Source organism: Oncorhynchus mykiss, chromosome 27 (assembly GCF_013265735.2).
Source record: "Oncorhynchus mykiss isolate Arlee chromosome 27, USDA_OmykA_1.1, whole genome shotgun sequence".
Classification (NCBI taxonomy): domain Eukaryota; kingdom Metazoa; phylum Chordata; class Actinopteri; order Salmoniformes; family Salmonidae; genus Oncorhynchus; species Oncorhynchus mykiss.
Window position 1 is genome coordinate 33,566,840 of NC_048591.1, and position 26,893 is coordinate 33,593,732.

At 43.3% G+C, this 26,893-nt stretch overlaps 1 protein-coding gene across 3 annotated transcripts in view; it reads left to right on the forward strand.

The window, feature by feature from the left end:
- Nucleotides 1–26,893, forward strand: part of robo1 (roundabout, axon guidance receptor, homolog 1 (Drosophila)) — a 544,530-nt gene that overhangs the window by 175,648 nt on the left and 341,989 nt on the right. The window contains exon 3 of one of the 3 annotated variants that reach the window (XM_036964909.1): nt 16,158–16,250. In XM_036964909.1, the coding sequence (XP_036820804.1) occupies nt 16,158–16,250 (93 nt within the window). Of the gene's footprint in view, nt 1–16,039; nt 16,251–26,893 lie in introns of those variants that run through there. The other 2 variants (XM_036964911.1, XM_036964908.1) reach the window with 2 other exon arrangements.

A 26,893-nucleotide genomic window follows, 5' to 3' on the forward strand; every position in this document is an offset into this window, starting at 1 on the left:
GAAGAAACAACTGTCAGGACAGGAGGACAACTTTTAGGACAGGAGAAACAACTGCCAGGACAGGAGAAACAACCATCAGGACAGGACAACAACTGTCAGGACAGGAGGACAACTTTTAGGACAGGAGAAACAACCATAAGGACAGGAGAAACAACTGTCAGAACATGAGAAACGACTGCCAGGACAAGAGAAACAACCATCAGGACAGGAGAAACAACTGTCAGAACATGAGAAACAACTGCCAGGACAGGAGAAATAACCATCAGGACAGGAGAAATAACTGTCAGGACAGGAGAAGCGACTGCCAGGACAGGATAAACAACCATCAGTACAGAAGAAACAACTGTCAGGACAGGAGAAACAACTGTCAGGACAGGAGAAACAACTGTAAGGACAGGAGAAACAACTGTCAGTACAGGAGAAACAACTGTTAGGACAGGATAAACAACTGTCAGGACAGGAGAAACAACTGTTAGGACAGGATAAATAACTGTCAGGACAGGAGAAACAACTGTTAGTACGGGAGAAACAACTGTCAGGACAGGAGAAACAACTGTAAGGACAGGATAAACAACTGTCAGGACAGGAGAAACAACTGTCAGGACAGGAGAAACAACTGTCAGGACAGGAGAAACAACTGTCAGGACGGGAGAAACAACTGTCAGGACAGGAGAAACAACTGTCAGCACAGGAGAAACAACTGTCAGGACAGGAGGACAACTGTTTGGACAGGAGGACAACTGTTTGGACAGAAGGACAACTGTTTGGACAGGAGGACAACTGTTTGGAAAGGAGGACAACTGTTTGGACAGGAGGACAACTGTTTGGACAGGAGAAACAACTGTTAGGACAGGATAAACAACTGTTTGGACAGGAGAAACAACTGTCAGGACATGAGAAACAACTTTTAGTGCAGGAGTAACAACTGTCAGGACATGAGAAACAACTTTTAGGACAGGAGTAACAACTGTTAGGACAGGAAAGACAACTGTTTGGACAGGATAAACAACTGTCAGGACAGGAGAAACAACTGTCAGGACAGGATTAACAACTGTCAGGACAGGAGAAACAACTGTCAGGACAGGAGAAACAACTGTCAGGACAGGAGAAACAACTGTCAGGACAGGAGTAACAACTGTCAGGACAGGAGAAACAACTGTCAGGACAGGAGAAACAACTGTTTGGACAGGAGAAACAACTGTCAGGACAGGACAATCAACTGGCAGGACAGGAGAAACAACTGTCAGGACAGGATATACAACTGTCAGTACAGAAGAAACAACTGTCAGTACAGAATAAAAAACTGTCAGGACAGGAGGACAACTTTTAGGACAGGAGAAACAACTGCCAGGACAGGAGAAACAACTGCCAGGACAGGAGAAACAACCATCAGGACAGGACAACAACTGTCAGGACAGGAGGACAACTTCTAGGACAGGAGAAACAACAATCAGGACAGGAGAAACAACTGTCAGAACATGAGAAACGACTGCCAGGACAAGAGAAACAACCATCAGGACAGGAGAAACAACTGTCAGAACATGAGAAACAACTGCCAGGACGGGAGAAATAACCATCAGGACAGGAGAAACAACTGTCAGGACAGGAGGACAACTGTCAGGACAGGAGAAACAACTGTCAGGACAGGAGAAACAACTGTCAGGACAGGAGAAACAACTGTCAGGACAGGAGAAACAACTGTCAGGACAGGAGAAACAACTGTAAGGACAGGAGAAACAACTGTCAGGACAGGAGGACAACTGTCAGGACAGGAGGACACCTGTCAGGACAGGAGGACAACTGTCAGGACAGGAGGACACCTGTCAGGACAGGGGAAACACCTGTCAGGACAGGAGGACAACTGTTAGGACAGGAAAATAACTCTCAGGACAGGAGAAACAACTGTCAGGACAGGATAAATAACTGTCAGGACAGGATAAACAACTGTCAGGACAGGAGGACAACTGTTTGGACAGGAGAAACAACTGTCAGGACGGGAGAAACAACTGTCAGGGCAGGAGAAACAACTGTCAGGACAGGAGGACAACTGTCAGGACAGGAGGACAACTATCAGGACAGTGGAAACACCTGTCAGGACAGGAGGACAACTGTTAGGACAGGAGAAATAACTCTCAGGACAGTAGAAACAACTGTCAGGACAGGAAGACAACTGTTTGGACAGGAGAAACAACTGTCAGGACAGGAGAAACAACTGTCAGGACAGGAGAAACAACTGTCAGGATAGGAGAAACAACTGTAAGGACAGGAGAAACAACTGTCAGGACAGGAAATACAACTGTCAGGACAGGAGAAACAACTGTCAGGACAGGAGAAACAACTGTCAGGACAGGAAATACAACTGTCAGGACAGGAGAAACAACTGTCAGGACAGGAGGACAACTGTCAGGACAGGAGAAACAACTGTCAGGACAGGAGGACAACTGTTTGGACAGTTGAAACAACTGTCATTACAGGAAAAACAACTGTCAGGACAGGAAATACAACTGTTAGGACAGGAGAAACATCTGTCAGGACAGGAGAAACATCTGTCAGGACAGGAGAAACGACTGCCAGGACAGGAGAAACAACCATCAGGACAGGAGCAACAACCTTCAGGACAGGAGCAACAACCTTCAGGACAGGAGAAACAACTGTCAGAACATGAAAAACGACTGCCAGGACAGAAGAAACAACCATCAGGACAGGAGAAACAACCTTCAGGACAGGAGAAACAACTGTCAGAACATGAGAAACGACTGCAAGGACAGGAGCAACAATCTGGCCATTGAGCAATGTAGCAGTGACAAAACAGGAGTGTTTTGGAAAATATGATATGAAATATTTTAATGTGAACTTTTCTGGTGCATTTTCCTTTCCATTCCAGTAGGGTTTTCTCATTGGAAACCATTGGAACCAAATTACTTGTCAGCCTAAATACACTATATATACATACACATATATATATATATATATATACACACTATACACTATATATACATACATACACACACTATATATACATACACATACAGTGGGGCAAAAAAAGTATTTAGTCAGCCACCAATTGAGCAAGTTCTCCCACTTAAAAAGATGAGAGAGGCCTGTATTTTCATCATAGGTACACTTCAACTATGACAGACAAAATTAGAAAAAAAAATCCAGAAAATCACATTGTAGGATTTTTAATGAATTTATTTGCAAATTATGGTGGAAAATAAGTATTTGGTCTACCTACAAACAAACAAGATTTCTGGCTCTCACAGACCTGTAACTTCTTCTTCAAGAGGCTCCTCTGTCCTCTACTCGTTACCTGTATTAATGGCACCTGTTTGAACTTGTTATCAGTATAAAAGACACCTGTCCACAACCTCAAACAGTCACACTCCAAACTTCACTATGGTCAATACCAAAGAGCTGTCAAAGGACACCAGAAACACAATTGTAGACCTGCACCAGGCTGGGAAGACTGAATCTGCAATTTGTAAGCAGCTTGGTTTGAAGAAATCAACTGTGGGAGCAATTATTAGGAAATGGAAGACATACAAGACCACTGATAATCTCCCTCGATCTGGGGCTCTACGAAGATCTCACCCCGTGGGGTCAAAATGATCACAAGAACGGTGAGCAAAAATTCCAGAACCACACGGGGGGACCTAGTGAATGACCTGCAGAGAGCTGGGACCAAAGTAACAAAGCCTACCATCAGTAACACACTAAGCCGCCAGGGACTGAAATCCTGCAGTGCCAGACGTGTCCCCCTGCTTAAGCCAGTACATGTCCAGGCCTGTGTGACGTTTGCTAGAGAGCATTTGGATGATCCAGAAGAAGATTGGGAGAACGTCATATGGTCAGATGAAACCAAAATATAACGTTTTGGTAAAAACTCAACTCGTCGTGTTTGGAGGACAAAGAATGCTGAGTTGCATCCAAAGAACACCATACCTACTGTGAAGCATGGGGGTGGAAACATCATGCTTTGGGGCTGCTTTTCTGCAAAGGGACCAGGACGACTGATCCGTGTAAAGGAAAGAATGAATGGGGCCATGTATTGTGAGATTTTGAGTGAAAACATCCTTCCATCAGCAAGGGCATTGAAGATGAAACGTGACTGAGTCTTGATGAATGATCCCAAACACACCGGCCGGGCAACGAAGGAGTGGCTTCGTAAGAAGCATTTCAAGGTCCTGGAGTGGCCTAGCCAGTCTCCAGATCTCAACCCCATAGAAAATCTTTGGAGGGAGTTGAAAGTCCGTGTTGCCCAGCAACAGCCCCAAAACATAACTGTTCTAGAGGAGATCTGCATGGAGGAATGGGCCAAAATACCAGCAACAGTGTGTGAAAACCTTGTGAAGACTTACAGAAAACATTTGACCTCTGTCATTGCCAACAAAGGGTATATAACAAAGTATTGAGATAAACTTTTGTTATTGACCAAATACTTATTTTCTATCATAATTTGCTAATACATTCATTAAAAGTCCTACAATGTGATTTTCTGGATTTTTTTTTCTCATTTTGTCTGTCATAGTTGAAGTGTACCTATGATGGAAATTACAGGCCTCTCTCATCTTTTAAGTGGGAGAACTTGCACAATTGGTGGCTGACTAAATACTTTTTTTTTTGATAACTTATTTGTATTGCTTTTAATCTTTTTAAATTCATTTATCTTATTAACACTTTGTTCTAGCTAGCTATTTGTGTAGGTAGCTATCAAGTAAACCCAATGATAGGGTTTTTGCTGTTATTGTGAAGTGGAAATGTCTCAGCTGCGAAGTGGTAGGCCACACAAGCTCATAGAACAGGACCGGCGAGTGCTGAAGTGCGTAGCCCATAAAAATGATCTGTCCTCGGTTGCAACACTCACTACCGAGTTCCAAACTGCCTCTTGAAGCAACATCTGCACAATAACTGTTCGTCGGGAGCTTCATCAAATGGGTTTCCATGGCCGAGCAGACGCACACAAGCCTAAGCTCACCATACGCAATGCCAAGCGTCGGTTGGAGTGGTGTAAAGCTTGCCGCCATTGGATTCTGGAGCTGTGGAAACGCATTCTCTGGAGTGATGAATTACACTTCACCATCTGGCAGTCCGACGGACGAATCTGGGTTTGGCAGACACCAGGAGAACGCTACCTGCCCGAATGCATAGTGTCAACTGTAAAGTTTGGTGGAGAAGGTTCATGGTTCGGGCTAGGCCCCTTAGTTCCAGTGAAGGGAAATCTAAGTCTACAGCATACAATGACATTATTGACGATTCTGTGCTTCCAACTTTCTGGAAACAGTTTGGGAAAGGCCCTTTACTGTTTCAGCATGACAATACCCCTGTGCACAAAACGAGGCCCATACAGAAATGGTTTGTCGAGATTGGTGTGGAAGACTGGTGTCGTGTCTTGACTATCATTAATGTGATTGACTATTATTTTCTAAACTAATTACATATCACGTTAAATCATTACGCAATTAAATTACTCATGTAACAATTAATTAAGTAGTAATTTGGGACACAACAGAAGAAGTTATTTAACAAGTTACTCCCTACTAAACTCTAAAGATCTCTTATATTAGTCACAGTCAATTCATTCATTCTTATTTACCTTTAGTCTCATTGTGAATGTCGCAAAATCCTTGGATATCTGCACGAACCCTAGCATAAATGAAGAATCAGCGATATACAAATTGGCTTAGTTATTTAATTACTAACTAACTAAATAATGGCTTGGTAGACAATGGAAAGGGGTAGGGACAGATAAAGAGTGGGAAAGACAGAATGGACCCACTATATAGAGTTGATAACAATGCTCATGGAAATGCTAATACTTTGCACATGAACGGCCGCTCATTTGAAAATAATACGGCAGGACCAAATCGGAAAGATAGGTAGGAGCAAGCCTATGTAATGCTTTGTAGGTTAGCAGTAAAACCTTGAAATCAGCCCTTGCCTTAACAGGAAGCCAGTGTAGGGAGGCTAGGACTGGAGTAATATGATCACATTTTTTGGTTCAAGTCAGGATTCTAGCAGCCGTATTTAGCACTAACTGAAGTTTATTTATTGCTTTATCCGGGTAGCCGGAAAGTAGAGCATTGCACTAGTCTAACCTAGAAGTGACAAAAGCATGGATTAATTCTTCTGCATCATTTTTGGACAGAAAGTTTCTGATTTTTGCAATGTTACGTAGATGGAAAAAAGCCGTACTTGAAACAGTCTTGAAATGTTCGTCAAAACAGAGATCAGGTTCATGAGTAACGCAGAGGTCCTTCACAGTTTTATTTGAGACGACTGTACAACCATCAAGATTAATTGTCAGATTCAACAAGAGATCTCTTTGTTTCTTGGGACCTAGAACAAGCATCTCTGTTTTTTCAGAGTTTAAAAGTAGAAAGTTTGCAGCCATCCGCTTCCAGCGAGGGCAATTTTGGGGCTTCACTATGTTTCATTGAAATGTACAGCTGTGTGTCATCTGCATAGCAGTGAAAGTTAACATTATGTTTTCGAATGACATCCCCAAGAGGTAAAATATATAGTGAAAACAATAGTGGTCCTAAAACGGAACCTTGAGGAACACCAAAATTTACATTTGATTTGTCAGAGGACAAACCATTCACAGAGACAAACTGATATCTTTCCGACAGATAAGATCTAAACCAGGCCAGAACTTGTCCATGTAGACCAATTTGGGTTTCCAATCTCTCCAAAAGAAAGTGGTGATAGATGGTATCAAAAGCAGCACTAAGGTCTAGGAGCACAAGGGCAGATGCAGAGCCTCGGTCTGACGCCATTAAAAAGTCATTTACCACCTTCACAAGTGCAGTCTCAGTGCTATGATGGGGTCTAAAACCAGACTGAAGCATTTCATATACATTGTTTTTCTTCATGAAGGCAGTGAGTTGCTGCGCAACAGTTTTTTTGTTTTTTTTGAGAGGAATGGGAGATTTGATGTAGGCCGATAGTTTTTTAAATATTTTCTCGGTCAAGGTTTGGCTTTTTCAAGATAGGCTTTATTACTGCCACTTTTAGTGAGTTTGGTACACATCCGGTGGATAGAGAGACGTTTATTATGTTCAACATAGGAGGGCCAGGAAGCAGCTCTTTCAGTAGTTTAGTTGGAATGGGGTTCAGTATGCAGCTTGAAGGTTTAGAGGCCATGATTATTTTCATCATTGTGTCAAGAGATATAGTACTAAAACACTTGATTGTCTCCCTTGATCCTAGGTCCTGGCAGAGTTGTGCAGACTCAGGACAACTGAGCTTTGGAGGAATACGCAGATTTAAAGAGGAGTCCGTCATTTGCTTTCTAATGATCATGATCTTTTCCTCAAAGAAGTTCATTAATGTATTACTGCTGAAGTGAAAGCCATCCTCTCTTGAGGAATGTTGCTTTTTAGTTAGCTTTGCGACAGTATCAAAAATACATTTCGGATTGTTCTTTTTTTCCTCAATTAAGTTGGAAAAATAGGATGATCGAGCAGCAGTGAGGGCTCTTCGATATTGCACGGTACTGTCTATCCAAGCTAGTCGGAAGACTTCCATTTTGGTGTGGCGCCATTTCCGTTCCTATTTTCTGTAATCTTGCTTCAGAGCTCGGCTATTTTCTGTATACCAGGGAGCTAGTTTCTTATGACAAATGTTTTTAGTTTTTAGGGGTACAACTGCATGTAGGGTATTGCACAAGGTTAAATTGAGTTCCTCAGTTAGTTGGTTAACAGATTTTTGTCCTCTGACGTCCTTGGATATGCAGAGGGAGTGTGGAAGGGCATCAAGGAATCTTTGGGTTGTCTGAGAATTTATATCATGACTTTTGATGCTCCCTGGTTGGGGTCTGAGCAGATTATTTGTTGCAATTGCAAACATAATAAAATGGTGGTCCGATAGTCCAGGATAATGATGAAAAATGACTGTGGCAGTGAGTAGGTCCAGAGACATGTTGGACAAAACCCACTGAGTCGATGATGGCTCCGAAAGCCTTTTGAAGTGGGTCTGTGGACATTTCCATGTGAATATTAAAGTCACCAAAAATTACAATATTATCTGCTATGACTACAAGGTCCGATAGGAATTCAGGGAACTCAGTGAGGAACGCTGTATATGGCCCAGGAGGCCTGTAAACAGTAGCTGTAAAAAGTGATTGGGTAGGCTGTATAGATTTCATGACTAGAAGCTTAAAAGACGAAAACATCTTGGATTTTTGGAAATTGAAATGTGCTATTGTAAATGTTAGCAACACCTCTGCCTTTGCAGGATGCGCGGGGGGATATGGTCACTAGTGTAACCGGGAGGTGAGGCCTCATTTAAAACAGTAAATTAATCAGGCTTAAGCCATGTTCTAGTCAGGCCAATCACATCAAGATTATGATCAGTGATTAGTTAATTGACTATAACTGCCTTTGAAGTGAGGGAACAAACATTAAGTAGCCCTATTTTGAGATGTGGGGTATCACGATCTCTTTCAATAATGGCAGGAATGGAGGAGGTCTTTATTCTAGTGAGATTTCAAAGGCGAACACCGCCATGTTTAGTTTTGCCCAACCTAGGTCGAGGCACAGACACGGTCTCAATGGGGATAGCTGAGCTGACTACACTGTGCAAGTGTGCTAGTGGCAGACTCCACTAAGCTGGCAGGCTGGCTAACAGCCTGCGGCCTGGCCTGCACCTTATCTCATCGTGGAACTAGAGGAGTTAGAGCCCTGTATATGTTGGTAGATAAGATGAGAGCACCCCTCCAGCTAGGATAGAGTCCGTCACTCCTCAATAGGCCAGGCTTGGTCCTGTTTGTGGGTGAGTCCCAGAAAGAGGGCCAATTATCTACAAATTCTATCTTTTGGGAGGGACAGAAAACAGTTTTCAACCATAATAAGTTGTGAGTCTCTGCTATAGAGCTCATCACTCCCCCTAACTGGGGGCCAGAGACAATTACTCGATGCCGACACATCTTTCTAGCTGATTTACACACTGAAGCAAAGTTGCGCTTGGTGACCTCTGACTGTTTCATCCTAACATCGTTGGTGCCGACGTGGATAACAATATCTCTATACTCTCTACACTCGCCAGTTTTAGCTTTAGCCAGCACCATCTTCAGATTAGCCTTAACTTCGGTAGCGCTGCCCCTTGGTTAACAGTGTATGATCGCTGGAAGATTCGTTTTAAGTCTAATACTGCGGGTAATGGAGACGCCAATGACTAGGGTTTTCAATTTGGCAGAGCTAATGGTGGGAGGCTTCGGTGTCTCAGACCCCGTAACGGGAGGAGTAGAGACCAGAGAAGGCTCGGCCTCTGACTCCGACTCGCTGCTTAATGGGGAGAACCGGTTGAAAGTTTCTGTCGGCTGAATGAGCGACACCGGTTGAACATTCCTATATCATTTCCCTCCAGAAGCCATGAGAAAGTTGTCCAGCTGCGGGGACCGTGTGAGGGGATTTATACTACTATCTGTACTTACTGGTGGCACAGACGCTGTTTTATCCTTTCCTACACTGAAATGATCCTTGCCTAACAATTTCATCTGAAGCTGGGCTTGCAGCACAGCTATCCTCGCCATAAGGCGATCGTTCTCCTGTATATTATGAGTACAGCAACTGCAATTAGAAGGCATCATGTTAATGTTACTACTTAGCTTCGGCTGTTGGAGGTCCTGACGAACCATGTCCAGATAAAGCATCCGGAGTGAAAAAGTTTCATGAAAAAAAGTTGAGTGAGGGAAAAACTAAAAATATAAACGGTATATAAACGTATATAAACGTAAAAACCGTAAAGTTGTCAGGTGGCAAAGTAAGGTTAGCAACAGAACGCACAGCAGCACGTAAATAAGTCTGCAAGTTGTGGCCAGAAATTGAAAGATCAAAGTCAAAGTTCAAAGTCTTTCGTAGTCGTAGCTCTGTTATAATGGGTATGTCAGACGTACCAACGATCGTTTGATAGGGAAATGTTTTTTAGATTGGATCTTTCAGAGTACTAACCAGTGGTTCTTGGTTGAGCTTATACTAAAGTACTTAAACAGCTGCAGACTGAATGTTCCCGTGTAGCCTTCATTTTCTTCACTCGAGAAAGTTTCAGAATTTCAAACCATTTTGTACCTTTTTAGCTCACGCTGTCCGTGTACTGGTCTTGTAGAGTCTAACCATTTGTGACGTCCGGTTCACACCGTCCGCCTGCTTGGTCTATAGTTTTAAACCATTTCTAGTAGCCACGCTTCACGCTGTCTGGTCTATAGAGATTTTCTTCTTCTCTGTTGAAAGTTTCAGAGTGCCTAACCATCTTGTACCTTCCAGCTCACGCTGTCGGTCCGCTGGTCTCTAGAAACTGCGTCCTCAAGTTCTCTGGTCTAATGTTAATTGTTCACGAGGGGTTTTATGCACTCTGGAAAAAGGGGCATTACATGACACCGTCATAATGTCTGTGCTCACGTGGGTGAGGTCACTGACTGGTTAAGACTGCATATAAAAAACTATTCTCTCATTTAGAAGGCTAACATCACATTACGTCTTCTCACAAATAGTAGTCAGAGAGGGTGGGGGGGGGGGGGGGGGGTCTGGGGCCTATGATCCTCACCCAAAAGGGCAAGTCATGACACTGGCCTGCACAGAGCCCTGACCTCAACCCCATCAAACACCTTTAGGATGAATTGGAACGTCGACTGCAAGCCAGGCCTAAACACCTAACATCAGTGCCCAACCTCACTAATGCTCTTGTGGCTGAATGGAAGCAATGTTCCAACATCTAGTGGAAATCCTTCCTAGAAGAGTGGAGGCTGTTATAGCAGCAATTTGTGGCCATGTAGTGTATTTCATTATCATCACTCAAATCTTTATCTCGTGAAAACATAATCAGTTTAACGCTCTATGCAATGTCCCCGCTCCCACACACACACACACACACACACACATGTTTTCTTTGTAAAATACTACAAAAATAATATCTTGACAAAATGTTACTCGTGTAGAGAATATATTGGTGTCTCAGTGTTTATCTCAAATTACTTGCTGATTTTGGTCAGAATAGAGAGAATCAAAGTTAAGTTCCCATCCACTTTCTCATCAAAACTAGCTTGATGCTGGCTTGATGATATTTGTCTCAGAAATATCCCATCTTTTCTGCAATGAAGAGGAAAGAGGTCGGGATAGCATCTCTGTAGGGATGGAGAGAAAGTGGAGAAGAAGAGGAGTCGTTAGGGGTGGCCTGGGGGAGTCCTCATAGACAGCACATCCTTCAGCCTTAGTCCAGACTACACTGCTCTCTATTCACTCAGCACCTGGTAACTAGCTCTGCAAATACACTATAGACAATATACACCCATAGTATGTGTGCTGTAGATATACACACTTTGCGCATTTCTAAGATTAAAGACAGATGCATTATTACAAATCCTTATTGTGCTTTCCTGTTATTTTCCCAATTTCGTGTGTCCCAATCTGAGTTTTGCATTAGCCATGCTGTTTACCAGTTGCTAACAACTCCACGGTCGCTGCCTCTCAGCAAACCATTTGATCCCTCTTGTGCGTTCTTTCTCACCGACTGTTTCCATAGATAACAGGGACACAAAAAGTATTCCCTAGCGACCCCTGCAGAATCCTCATTGTGGTAATTAATGGCGGACACACTGTGTGGTTTTGAGGTGGGCCAGAGACGCTTTCATATGCATAAACCTGAGTTGACAGGGTTATGGCTGGTGTGAGCCCCTCCCTCCTCCACAGGCCACACACTAGGATCCACAGGGGACAGACAGGGGCTACAGTGGTCGCAGTCCCTTAAACCATCCCTGGGTGATCATTGTCTCTGTCTGTCTTATTTTGTCTGCTAGGCCTTTACCCTGGGCTGACCCCTTTGAGTTATTCTCATAGTGAAATGACACACCTCTTTTACTCAGGAATTCTTCATTTCTAGTCTGGGCTTTGAAAGGTCTAAGTAGGTATGATGTTGGGGTTGATACATTGGAGTACAGTATGTGTGTTTATGATTTGTGTAAGACAGAACATATGTAGTCTAATGGCTGTCATTTGAGCTACTATCTTTCATTTGCACATTTGTCTATCAAGACAGGTAAACCTATCGTTTTTGCTCACATGCTTTTCTTTCGCTCTCTCTTTCTCTCTCTCTCTCTCCCTCCATCCCTCTCTCTATCCCTTCATCCCTCTCTCTCCCTCCGTTCCTCTCACTCTCTCTCCCTCCATCCCTCTCTCTATCCCTTCATCCCTCTCTCTCCCTCCGTTCCTCTCACTCTCTCCCTCTCATCCAGCGGTGTGTGCTCTTTGTGTGTTTCCTATCTCCAGGCTTGATTAAAAGTCCATTAGCGATGCATGGCCCTGGGTAAAACACAGAAAGTGTAATCAAAATGGAAATGAGAGAGACAGTGTGTAGAGGAGGGGTGTGGAGAGAGATGACGCGAGCAGCGACTGTCTTCACAAAGTACTCTTTTCCACATTTTCTCTTTTGCCTCTATTTTTTTGTAATACAGTAAGGCAGACATGATTGAACTGAGGCCCAGCATAAAGAGAATAAATCCTGTCTAGAAACATTCAGTTGACAGCTGTGATTGGGCTCTGCACAAAGCAAATAGATAGAGAGGAAGAAAGAAGTGAAAGAGAAAATGACGTTGTGTTTGGTTTTCAGTTAGCAGCTATAAATATCCCCATCCAACATCTTTCCTCTCTTTAGTTTGCTTTATGTAAATCAATTCTTGTCAACCTACCTACACTTTAAGAAGAAAAATATTTGTCACAAAGCAAATGTTGACAGTGTTGTTGCTAATGACAGCCGGATTCATCACTTCCTGTCAGACAGCGTGAAGGAACTCATCTAACTGCAAACAAGCATCCCTGCAGTTAACAAGCTCAGGGCCTGAAGTCAGACTCCACATACACAATCATCATTTAAACACCATCCATCACCTCCACTGTCTAGGCCAAACCACTGCTGCCAATTCACAACAAGATAACAATGACGCAGCAGCCAGCTCCTCCATTCACATCAACTACCTGCTCCTCCTCGTTTGTCGGCCTAATCAATGAGAAACAATGAGAAGCACAAGGGCAATAACAAAGGCAATCAGACTGACTGGGCTGCCATGTTTCACTATGTATGATGTGCTCTACAGCTGATCATTGCTGTTTGAGGGAGAAATGGATTGTAAGTAGCAAAAATGTGTTTTGTAAAGTTTCTTAAGCTCTATTTAGTTGTTCAAAGTTGCAGAATTTTTTTTTATAATTTAGAGCAGTATGATTGGTGAGTGCTGGGCACTGGGTTGAGGCCATCAGCTACAAAGAGATCCTATTGTCCAGCGCCCTGTGGCCAGGTCCATGTAGAGTAGTGACTGACCCAGAAAACAGACTGCTCTTTTGGTGTTAGACTGTGGAGATGACGATGAGAGGCTGGAGGATGAGAGGCTGGGGTACGAGGGCTGGGTACAAGAGGCTGGGGGATGAGAGGCTGGGGGGATGAGTGCTGTGGGGATGAGAGTCTGAGGGATGAGGGGATGGGGGACAAGGGGTTGACCGGGGAGGAGCAGGCTTGTCTTTGTATCTGTTTGAGAGCCATCGGTTATCAGCACATGAGCCATAGTAATTAGCCAACAGGGGAGATGAGATACGGCACAGCTCTGTGACTGGAGGGGTTGGAGGTGGGGCAGTGAGGGGTCCAGAGGGCTCCTGTGTTTTTGTCCAAGAGCCCTGGGGCAGCTGGGTACACCACCTGTTAATTAACTCTGAAGTGGCCTTTAATTGGAGCCTGGCTTTGGACCACCCATAGAACGACTGAGCGAGGAGGCCAAAAAAGAAAACAGGTGCACTACAGAGTTAGCAGGACGAGACCGAAAGCATAGGGAAATGGACAATATGAAAATCAAGAACCTCTTGAAATGAAAGACCTACTGTACCCTGTTTTAAACAGTCAAGGTGTCTGGGTGACAGTGCTCTCCATAGGTAGTGAAATCACCTCTGGGTCTCTGCTGCTGTATGGGGCTTTCTCTTGCATATTCCTGGGGAAAATATCATTATATAACCCTTTACTGGTGTTATGTTGACTTGAAACTGTTTCATTTTTAAGGTCGAAGATGGTTAATGCTATTTAGAACAGATTGAACAAATGATTTGTTATGTTTTTTTAAATTAGGTTATAAATGCTACTCTACTCTATAAATGCCACTCCACTCTTTTGCTACATTTGCTGTCATTTTCCAAATGAAGATTTGCCAGAGGCAGGGTGTAATTAATCTTCTTTAGAAGTGTTGATGACAACGCAACAACAACGTCAGAGATCTTGTTTATCCTGGAACTGGTGTCATAATACAGTGTTTCCCAACCCTGGTCCTCGAATACCTCTAACAGTACACAGCTTCATTGGAGCCCTTGGCAAACACACCTCATTCAACTCATTGAGGGCTTGATGATTCGTTCACAAGTTGAATCAGGTGTGATTGTCCAAGGTTACAATAAGATGTGTAATGTTGGGGATACTGGAGGACCAGGTTTGGGAAGCACTGTCATAATATGTGTCAAAACCTAAATCAGACAGACAGACAAGGAAACTCGTTCTGTTTTCCTGGATGTCTGTGTTCCATTCTGTGTTGAACATGCTTCAGAACCTTGTCTGTGATCCATTCTGTGTTGAGCCTGCTTCAGAATCTTATCTGTGATCCATTCTGTGTTGAGCCTGCTTCCGAACCTGGTCTATGTTCCATTCTGTGTCGAGCCGTGTCTGTGTATATATGTGTGTGGTTCTGTGTGTGTTGTTGCCTCCCCTCCTCTCTCCAGTAGTGTTGTCAGTTGGAGCAGAGACACTCGTAAACAGTAACACAGCGCAGAGAGAGAAGTGTCTGATAATAGGATGGTTCCAGCATGGGGCCTTTAAACTGTCCTAGTGTTGCTCTAACTACAACACTACAGAACTGGTAGGGAGCAGGACCACTCCATTCATGTAGAACGTCTCTCCAACATGTCTCTAGTATGTTGTTGTCTTGTCGCCAATTTGTCTAAACTGTTTTGTCATACTGTGCTGTATATATCGTGTTATTCAAAATGCTATGTTTCTTAATGCTGTCAGACTTCTGTAGAAATATCTAAGACAAAGGGAATAAGGGTCATACTTCTACACAGTCTAGTGATCCAAAGTGCTCTCCAATGATCTATTCAGTCACCCCGTCTGCTATTTTTCCCCACTGATGCCAGATCCCATTGAGGAAACAGACACTTCCGACAGACTGCCTTTCAGTCCGCTGGATGGTTTAGACCTCCTTTCATTAACCCCCCTCACCTCCCCCCAGTCCAAATTAACCCCCTGTCAGCGGCCCACAATGAGAGTGGGCATGTCCCAGGCTGATTTATCCCACGGCTACCCATCATGAGGGCACAGTGGCCCCCAACGGCCCCCATCTCCCCCATTAGCCATACGCCCAGCCCTCTTGGCCTCCCTCACCCCCTCCCCTCTCTCCTCCCCCCATCTGTCCCACCCTCACACAGCCTGTCACACAGCCAAAACCTGTCACCCTGTCTGCTGAGGAGACAGTCAGCCACAATACTGATGTGATGGGAGAGGGACCACAATCAAAAGGACTGATTAGCAGTTAATTGGCTGTAAAAAGAAGTTTCAGCATCAGTATGTGTGTCTGTGTGAGTGTGTGTGTGTGAGAGTGTGTAGGTGTGTGTATGGTGGGGTCCTGAATCAGGGTAGGAGTGCCCTAATCCTCCTTACTCTGCCCTGCCCATATGGTCCCACAGGAGTCCAGCCAGTCATGGCTTTTGGGAGGATAGAGGGACTCCCATTCTGCACACACACCACAACCACCACAACGCAGCATGGGGACACACCAACCGAGATCCTAGGAGATAACAACCCTTCAGTCTCACAGCTCTCTCCCATTGAGGCTGAACTATAAAATACAGACTGTGATTGACACACTGTGGCACTACTGTCCAGGTTTATAAGTGTCTCAGTCAGAGTCTCACTGGATATTATTTTGAAGACTGTTGGATCTTGGATACAGCCAGGGATGTGGGTGGGTGGTCTCTCCCATGGAGGGTATAGGGTGGGTGGGCAGTGGCAACCTCTGAGCCTGGTACTGCTGAGTGTGTGGTGCTGCCTGTGCCAGATGGGCATAGGGTCATGGGCACTGGCCATGTCCAGTGATGAGAGTGTGCCAGTGGTCTCAGTCCCTGTGGTGTTATTTCCGACAGACACGGGCGCGGCCACTGAGGAAGGGGCCAGTGAAGGGGCCATGCCGGCCCCCACCTCAGAACACGAGGATGACAACTCCCTGGGCTACACAGGTACTGACACTGCTGCTGTTTCCTGTTACTATGGTCAACTATTTCTACTGTGCGTGTGTATGTGTGTGTGTTGTTAGTGGGTGTTACAGACAGGTTGGAGCTTTGGGAAAGTGAGTTCAGGAAGGGAATTGAAAGCAGTTCATGAATAATTCAGGATTCATGAATTGCTCTTCAAATCATCCCCTGAATTGACTGAGTTAAATGTTTCCAATTGCTCTGTCATGTCCAGTTGTCTTTCTCCTTTTCTTATTGCAACACATACCTTTCTGTCATAGGCTCTCTTGTCTTGAGTTTTCAAATGTTCTCTCTAGCCTATCCATCCATCTGTTAGTCTTTATGCTGCTCAAAGTTGTCTTTGTAAAACGTTAGTCATGCATAATGTGAGGTTGGAGTAAATGATTACACTGGGTGAGGCACAATGGTGATTAATGGAAGGTCGTGGGTTTGAACATTTTAATCATTATGTTATTTTCTGCATAGCAACTGTCACATTCATTCTAAACTTGGAGTGAATAAATGGCAGATCATGTGAAATATGTTATGTCACACCTGGTATATAAATCTCCTATTCTCTATAGTAATCAGAGGGATTACAATATGCATTTTTTGGGAAGATTTCAGTGCAGACATCTTCTATGGGGATGAAGAATTCCCCTGTTAGCTGTATACCATGTTAATACACAGAAAACAGAGAGTAACTGAATAAAGCAAACTTCCTGTGTCTCCCTCTGAGCTTTGTCACTACATAAAGGAAATGTAATAAAACATGTTGACCATGTTGTGAATATATCAGCAGAGACTACAGATTAAGTTCACATTCATGAGTACAGAAAGAGGAGAATTGTGGGAGACGTAGGCTCGGTGTGCTGAGTGGGGTTGCAGTTGACATAGACAGTGTCTCCCAGGGCTAGAAGGCTCTGTGGAGAGATGAGGAACAATACAAAAGCTGAAGAACATATGCACATCCAGCTACTTACCTCAGCTGCTGGAGTTGTAGGCCAACTCATGGAAAACAGAAAGGAAAACGCTGCACACTGCTGCTCATGCTCCCAGGTGATATTCCACCCCTAGGTTAGGCATCCATATCCCAGGTGGAGGTGGAAGGTCCTACAGTTGAAGTCTGAAGTTTAATTACACTTAGGTTGGAGTCATTAAAACTCGTTTTTCAACCACTCCACAAATGTCTTGCTAACAAACTATAGTTTTGGCAAGTTGGTTAGGACATCTACTTTGGACATGACACAAGTAATTTTTCCAACAATTGTTAAGAGACAGATTATTTCAGTTACAGTGAATTGTATCACAATTCCAGTGGGTCAGAAGTTCACATACACTAAGTTGACTGTGCCTTTAAACAGCTTGGCAAATTCCAGAAAATGATGTCATGGCTTTAAAAGCATCTGATAGGCTAATTGTCATAATTTGAGTCAATTGGAGGTGTACCTGTGGATGTATTTCAAGGCCTACCTTCAAACTCAGTGCCTCTTTGCTTGACATCATGGGGAAATCAAAGGAAATCAACCAAGACCTCATAAAAAAAATTGTAGACCTCCACAAGTCTCGTTCATCCTTGGGAGGAATTTCCAAATGGCTGAAGGTACCACGTTCATCTGTGCAAACAATATGTGGCAAACCTCTTCAAGGTTAGGAGCATTTGTCACAAATTAAGTGGTAAACTGTCACCAAATCACCCAAGAGTAAGAGTTCTTTCGAACAGGTGTGTTTGTTTCTCCGTCCTGGTCCACCCAGGCCGTAGGGAAGGTCAAGGATAGCAGGGTTCGGTACATGAATCGGGTTCTCGGTAGGTCCAGGTCCAAACGCCAACAGGCAAGTCCAAAACAGTCCGGCTCATACACGGTATATCCAGACAATCTCTACTGTCTCTTTCTCTATTGTTCATAGATCCTTCCAGCCCTCTCTCTCTCTCTTCCTGGTTTTTCTTGACCCTTTATCTGTGGGTCGGCTCCACCTTCTGAGTGTTCACCTTGCTTCTGGGACTTTTAGTTTTGGTGGTCGGCCATTTTGTGATCTGTAGTTCTGATAGTGGCCATTTTAGTGATCGGGCAGAGCCTGTTTATTAGTTCTGCTCTCACATATCTGCCATTTATCACTCGACCCCCTTCTTTGCCACACATAGTACGCAAGTATAAACACCATGGGACCACGCAGCCATCACACTGCTCAGGAAGGAGACGTGTTCGGTCTCCTAGAGATTCTTTGGTGCGAAAAGTGCAAATCAATCCCAGAACAACAGCAAAGGACCTTGTGAAGATGCTGGAGGGAACAGGTACAAAAGTATATTTATCCACAGTAAAACGATTCCTATATCGACATAACCTGAAAGGCCGATCAGCAAGGAAGAAGCCACTGCTCCAAAACCGCCATAAAAAAGCCAGACTACTGTTTGCAACTGCACATGGGGACAAAGATCATACGTTTTGGAGAAATGTCCTATTGTCTGATTAAACAAAAATAGAACTGTTTGAACATTATGACCATTGTTATGTTTGGAGGATAAAGGGGGCGGCTTGTGTAACCGATGTGAAATGGCTAGCTATTTAGCGGTGGTGCGCGCTAGTGTTTCAATCGGTGACGTCACTCGCTTTGAGACCTTGAAGTAGCGGTTCCCCTTGCTCTGCAAGGGCCGCGGCTTTTGTGGAGTGATGGGTAACGATGCTTCGTGGGTGTCAGTTGTTGATGTGTGCAGAGGGTCCCTGGTTCAAGCCCAGGTTGGGGCTCGTAGAGGGACGGAAGCTATACTGTTACACTTGCAAGCTGAAGAACACCATCCCAACCGTGAAGCACGGGGGTGGCAGCATCATGTTGTGGGGGTGCTTTGTTGCAGGAGGGACTGGTGCACTTCACAAAATAGATGGCATCATGAGGCAGGAAGATTATGTGGATATATTGAAGCAACATCTAAAGACAGTTAAAGTTAAAGCTTGGTCGCAAATGGATAATGACCCCAAGCATACTTCCGAAGTTGTGGCAAAATGGCTTAAGGACAACAAAGTCAAGGTATTGGAGTGGCAAAGCCCTGACCTCAATCCTATAGAAAATTTGTGGGCATAACTGAAAAAGTGTGTGTGAGCAAGGAGGCCTACAAACCTGACTCAGTTACACCAGTTCTGTCAGGAGGAATGGGCCAAAATTCACCCAACTTATTGTGGGAAGCTTGTGGAAGGCTTCCCAAAACATTCAACAATTTAAAGGCAATGCTACCAAGTACTAATTGAGTGTATGTAAACTTCTGACCCACTGGGAATGTGATGAAATAAATAAAAGCTGAAATAAATCCTTCTCTCAACTATTATTCTGACATTTCACATTCTTAAAATAAAGTGGTGATCCTAACTGACATAGACAGGGATTTTTTACTACGATTAAATGTCAGGAATTGTGAACAACTGAGTTTAAATGTATTTGGCTGAGGTGTATGAAAACTGCCTACTTCAACTGTGTATATAGTGACATCACTTCCTGAAACAGGAGGTAAAATTAGTAATATGAAATGGGACGAACCTGAGGGACTGAGCACACACACACACACACACACACACACACACACACACACACACACACACACACACACACACACACACACACACACACACACACACACACACACACAGGGACATGGTCTGGAGCAGATTACAAATGAGGCGTGTGTTTGGTTATTTTCTGGATCTTCTTCCTGACATGAGGGGAATAGAATAGTGTCTCCACTGTGTTGTCGCTGTGTGTGAGGAGCCCTGGTTTCACAATTCCCGTGGTGATTTACTGGACCTCACACACGGCCTCTCTCAGCTCCAGGAAACCTTCTGCAGGAACAATAAGTTCAACATGAACTGCTAGAGCCATTACCAGGGTCCATCACTGTGTGGTGGAGAGTAGGATAGGATCCCGAGAAGGAAAGGTTTTTGTACCCCAGTAAATATGTGGATCTCTGCCAGTGTCACAGATGTAATCTAAAAATGATATAGTTTGCTACATCTGTATTGCTTCACAGTTTCTGTGCCTTGACATACTGTACATGGACTAGCTAAAATCTACAGTTTCTGTGCCTTGACATACATAACATGGACTAGCTAAAATCCACAGTTTCTGTACCTTGACATACAGAACATGGACTAGATAAAATCCACAGTTTCTATACCTTGACCTACAGAACATGGACTAGCTAAAATCCACAGTTTCTGTGCATTGACATACAGTACATGGACTAGCTAAAATCCACAGTTTCTGTACCTTGACATACAGAACATGGACTAGATAAAATCCACAGTTTCTATACCTTGACCTACAGAACATGGACTAGCTAAAATCCACAGTTTCTGTGCATTGACATACAGTACATGGACTAGCTAAAATCCACAGTTTCTGTACCTTGACATACAGTACATGGACTAGATAAAATCCACAGTTTCTGTGCATTGACATACAGTACATGGACTAGCTAAAATCCACAGTTTCTGTGCATTGACATATAGAACACGGACTAGCTAAAATCCAGTTTCTGTACATTGACATACAGAACATGGACTAGCTAAAATCCACAGTTTCTGTACCTTGACATACAGAACATGGACTAGCTAAAATCCACAGTTTCTGTGCATTGACATATAGAACACGGACTAGCTAAAATCCAGTTTCTGTACATTGACATACAGAACATGGACTAGCTAAAATCCAGTTTCTGTACATTGACATACAGAACATGGACTAGCTAAAATCCACAGTTTCTGTACCTTGACATACAGAACATGGACTAGCTAAAATCCACAGTTTCTGTGCCTTGACATACAGTACATGGACTAGCTAAAATCCACAGTTTCTGTACCTTGACATATAGTACATGGACTAGCTAAAATCCACAGTTTCTGTACCTTGGCATCTAGTACATGGACTAGATAAAATCCACAGTTTCTATACCTTGACCTACAGAACATGGACTAGATAAAATCCACAGTTTCTGTGCCTTGACATACAGTACATGGACTAGATAAAATCCACAGTTTCTGTACCTTGACCAACAGAACATGGACTAGCTAAAATCCACAGTTTCTATGCCTTGAGCTGCAGAACATGGACTAGATAAAATCCACAGTTTCTGTGCCTTTACATACAGAACATGGACTAGCTAAAATCTACAGTTTCTGTGCCTTGACATACAGAACATGGACTAGCTAAAATCCACAGTTTCTGTGACTTTACATACAGAACATGGACTAGATAAAATCTACGGTTTCTATGCCTTGACCGACAGCACATGGACTAGATAAAATCCACAGTTTCTGTGCCTTGACATACAGAACATGGACTAGATAAAATCCACAGTTTCTGTGACTTTACATACAGTACATGGACTAGATAAAATCTACAGTTTCTATGCCTTGACATACAGAACATGGACTAGCTAAAATCCACAGTTTCTGTGCCTTGACATACAGTACATGTACTAGCTAAAATCCACAGTTTCTATGCCTTGACATACAGTACATGGACTAGCTAAAATCCACAGTTTCTATGCCTCGACCTACAGAACATGGACTAGCTAAAATCCACAGTTTCTATGCATTGACATACAGAACATGGACTAGCTAAAATCCACAGTTTCTATGCCTTGACATACAGTACATGGACTAGCTAAAATCCACAGTTTCTATGCCTCGACCTACAGAACATGGACTAGATAAAATCCACAGTTTCTATGCCTTGACCTACAGAACATGGACTAGCTAAAATCCACAGTTTCTATGCCTTGACCTACAGAACATGGACTAGCTAAAATCCAGAGTTTCTATGCATTGTCATACATAACATGGACTAGATAAAATCCACAGTTTCTATGCCTTGACATACAGTACATGGACTAGCTAAAATCCACAGTTTCTATGCCTCGACCTACAGAACATGGACTAGATAAAATCCACAGTTTCTATGCCTTGACCTAAAGAACATGGACTAGATAAAATCCACAGTTTCTATGCCTTGACATACAGAACATGGACTAGCTAAAATCCACAGTTTCTGTACCTTGACATACAGAACATTGACTAGATAAAATCCACAGTTTCTGTACCTTGACATACAGTACATGGACTAGCTAAAATCCACAGTTTCTATGCCTTGACCTACAGAACATGGACTAGCTAAAATCCACAGTTTCTATGCCTTGACATACAGAACATGGACTAGATAAAATCCACCGTTTCTGTGCCTTGACATACAGTACATGGACTAGATAAAATCCACCGTTTCTGTGCCTTGACATACAGTACATGGACTAGCTAAAATCCACAGTTTCTATGCCTTGACATACAGTACATGGACTAGATAAAATCCACAGTTTCTGTACCTTGACCTACAGAACATGGACTAGCTAAAAATCCACAGTTTCTATACCTTGACATACAGAACATGGACTAGATAAAATCCACAGTTTCTATGCCTTGACCTACAGAACATGGACTAGCTAAAATCCACAGTTTCTATGCCTTGACCTACAGAACATGGACTAGCTAAAATCCAGAGTTTCTATGCATTGTCATACATAACATGGACTAGATAAAATCCACAGTTTCTATGCCTTGACATACAGTACATGGACTAGCTAAAATCCACAGTTTCTATGCCTCGACCTACAGAACATGGACTAGATAAAATCCACAGTTTCTATGCCTTGACCTAAAGAACATGGACTAGATAAAATCCACAGTTTCTATGCCTTGACATACAGAACATGGACTAGCTAAAATCCACAGTTTCTGTACCTTGACATACAGAACATTGACTAGATAAAATCCACAGTTTCTGTACCTTGACATACAGTACATGGACTAGCTAAAATCCACAGTTTCTATGCCTTGACCTACAGAACATGGACTAGCTAAAATCCACAGTTTCTATGCCTTGACATACAGAACATGGACTAGATAAAATCCACCGTTTCTGTGCCTTGACATACAGTACATGGACTAGATAAAATCCACCGTTTCTGTGCCTTGACATACAGTACATGGACTAGCTAAAATCCACAGTTTCTATGCCTTGACATACAGTACATGAACTAGATAAAATCCACAGTTTCTGTACCTTGACCTACAGAACATGGACTAGCTAAAAATCCACAGTTTCTATACCTTGACATACAGAACATGGACTAGATAAAATCCACAGTTTCTGTACCTCGACCTACAGAACATGGACTAGATAAAATCCACAGTTTCTATGCCTTGACCTACAGAACATGGACTAGATAAAATCCACAGTTTCTGTATTGTTGTGTCACTATTAGATTGTAACGGAATACAAATCAGAGTTATATTTTCTCCTACAAAACATCCTGTTTTTCCTGATATATGTGAAGATTTCATCTGGAAAAATCACATCATTTCTACCTCGCTGCATATGGCTTCATGGCCACGGTGTGGGGCATTTAAACATGTTTGAGTGCCCCCCTCATTAATCTGCTATAATGACAGTTCCAGGAGTTCCTCTTTAATCTGGCCTTTTAATCCCATCTGTGCATGGAATGAGGGAAATCGATCTGGCCCAGCCAGGGAATTGGAAATGAAGCTATTAGGTGACCTAGGTGATACTTCAGTCTGCTGCTGATAGGACAGAGTGGGCTGCAACCAAGGACTCCATTTACACACAGCCTGCCTGGGTGGGACTGCAGATTAGTTTGACAGCTGCCACTTTTAGCAGAAGTAAAAATGAAGCTCACCTTGTGAAGGCCGCACGGTAAAGTATAGGATTCTTTTTGTGGTTCACTGCTTTTATTTTTGCCATTGAACCCCCTTGCGATCATTGTGTCCTTGATAGAAAAACAAGTTAATTGATTAAGAGGTAATTCTCACCATGTGGCTGAGGTAAGTGGCTGATCACAGCGGAGGACAGAGGACATTGAGCTGAATGAGGGCAGGGTGATATCTGTCCCCAGGGTCCCTTACATTACTGTGTCCCCTCAGGGGGAGGATGCATTTCCCTGTGACACCACTTCATACGGGGCCCCACTGAAGTATCATGTGGTCTGACCTTTGTGTTAAGGGTCTATCAGAGTACCAAATGTGTACGCGTACGCACAGCAGTGTATTGGACCGTTGGTTTTGGACAGTTGGTTTTAATACTTTTCGAATTCTCAGTACATTTCCAAAAAGTTATCCAACTGACAACGCATTCAAATGAATAGAGACGTGTATTGGAGACACGTTAGTTTGGGAATTGTGGGGATGTGTGTGTTCAGGCTGTGCATCCAGAGCCACGCTCTATGCGTTAGGGTTACTGGATATAAATTACACCTTACTCATAGTTATAACACATATCTATCTAATATGAGCAGGTTGTATGTTCATTGTTACATGTCCATGGTTATAACTACTAGGATAATAACACAATTAACTTTCGTTGTATAATGCAGATTAGAATCTGTTGATATGTTGAAGAATGACTATAAAGCCTTTCTTATGAACCTAATTGTCACTAAATTATAAAGGCTCCTGGATTATCTCAAAACACCATAATATAACTTTCAATCTATGGCACGTTCTTGACCTGAAGTTTAGTTGGGTGTTAAGATAAGTGTTTTTTATGCTCCTCCAACAGACTTGCTTATTACTCTCAGCAACCAGGCAGCCAGCCAGGCGGCCAGCCAGGCGGCCAGCCAGGCAGCCAGCCAGGCAGCCAGCTCTCACAAATTGCTTCCTGAAATCAAAGTGGATTGCAAATGTATGTCCATAATAAATGAGAGCGACCGGTTTCAAAGCCGGTTTAACCTCTCTGGGATATGTGGGACGCTAGCGTCTCACCTGGCCAAAAGCCAGGGAAAATGCAGAGCGCCAAATTCAAATAAATGACTAAGAAATTCAAACTTTCATTGCATCACACATGCAAGATAGCAAATTAAAGCTACACTTGTTGTGAATCCAGCCAACATGTCAGATTTCAAAAAGGCTTTTCGGCGAAAGCAAATGATGCTATTATCTGAGGACAGCACCTACGTAAACAAAGAGAGAAAGCATATTTCAACCCTGCAGGCGCGACACAAGGCGCAGAAATAAAAATGTAATTCATGCCTTACCTTTGACGAGCTTCCTTTGTTGGCACTCCAATATGTCCCATAAACATCACAATTGGTCCTTTTGTTCGATTAATTCCGTCTATATATAACCAAAATGTCAATTTATTTGGCGCGTTTGATCCAGAAAAACATTGGTTCCAACTTGAGCAACGTGACTACAAAATAACTCAAAAGTTACCTGTAAACTTTGCCAAAACATTTCAAACTACTTTTGTGATACAACTTTAGGTATTTTAAATAAATGATCGATAAATTGAAGACGGGATGATCTGTGTTCAATACAGGAGGAAAACAAACTGTAGCTAGCTTTCTGGTCACGCGCCTTTATCTAACAGTACACTTCAAGTTACCCTCGTTCAAGATGGCCGTACTTCTTCGAAAACCCATTGAAAAGAGAGTGACCTAAAAAAAATCTGAATGGTTTGTCCTCAGGGTTTTCGCCTGCTAAATAAGTTCTGTTATACTCACAGACATGATTCAAACAGTTTTAGAAACTTCAGTGTGTTCTATCCAAATCTACTAATAATATGCATATCTTATCTTCTGGGGATGAGTAGCAGGCAGTTGAATTTGGGCATGCATTTCATCCAGACGTGAAAATACTGCCCCCTGTCACCAAGAAGTTTAAGTTGCATGCTAAACACCCAGCATCACTTACAGTATGTTAGCTCCCACACTGCACTGTAGTTGGCAGTGACATACACCCAGACAGAGAAAGGAGAGGAGACAGGTCTGTGGTTCTCCTGCTGTAGCATGAAAGGCTGAGCATAACTTCAGAGCAGTCCATCTCAGCTCATCTGCCCCCTCACTGTGGACAGCTACCACTGTGTCTGTCATACATAACAAAGGATGACAGCGATCACAGCGCCGCCTGACAATCTATTTTTCAGTTTATGGAGATAAAGACACACAGGAAATTGAAGGTCGCCGCACTGCCACTGTTGATTGGCTGTAGAACAGAATTGGTCTAGACAGCCGCTATATTTCATATTCTCTCCATGCGTGTGACCCTCAATGTCTAGATTCGTCCATTTACTGTAATGACCTATGGGCTGATAGGAAATAGAGTGCTGATGGTCTGGATGAGAAACAGTAGCTGCTTTTCTGACTGAATAGATTTAGATGGAGGATGACAGGCTAGGCAAGCCTTCTCCACCACTGTACTTCTCCACCCTTCTGGATCTAATATTTTATTGCAAGTGATCAAGGTAAGGGCCCAGTGTCCTATGTTGTGTTCAAGGGGTCTGTGTTGGTATTCATGGTCCATGGTGTGTGGGTGGGGACCTTGCCTTGTTTATCCCTTATTGATGTGGGGGTGGAGTGGCTCTGTGCGGCTGGCTGGCTGCGTGGGCCTGGCTGACAGCTTAACCATGAGAAAGATGGAGAGCTCTATTCTCTGTCTGTCCTCTCCTCCCGTTAAAGGCCCTGCTCTGGCCTTGAGTCCCCACCCTGCAAACCAATCAGCCTACCTGCCTGTGTCACACCACCCACATACATTACACCAGAGCGCCGTTGCTACGGTGCTACGTCTCAACACCGTCACTCGCTCATGCTCATCAGT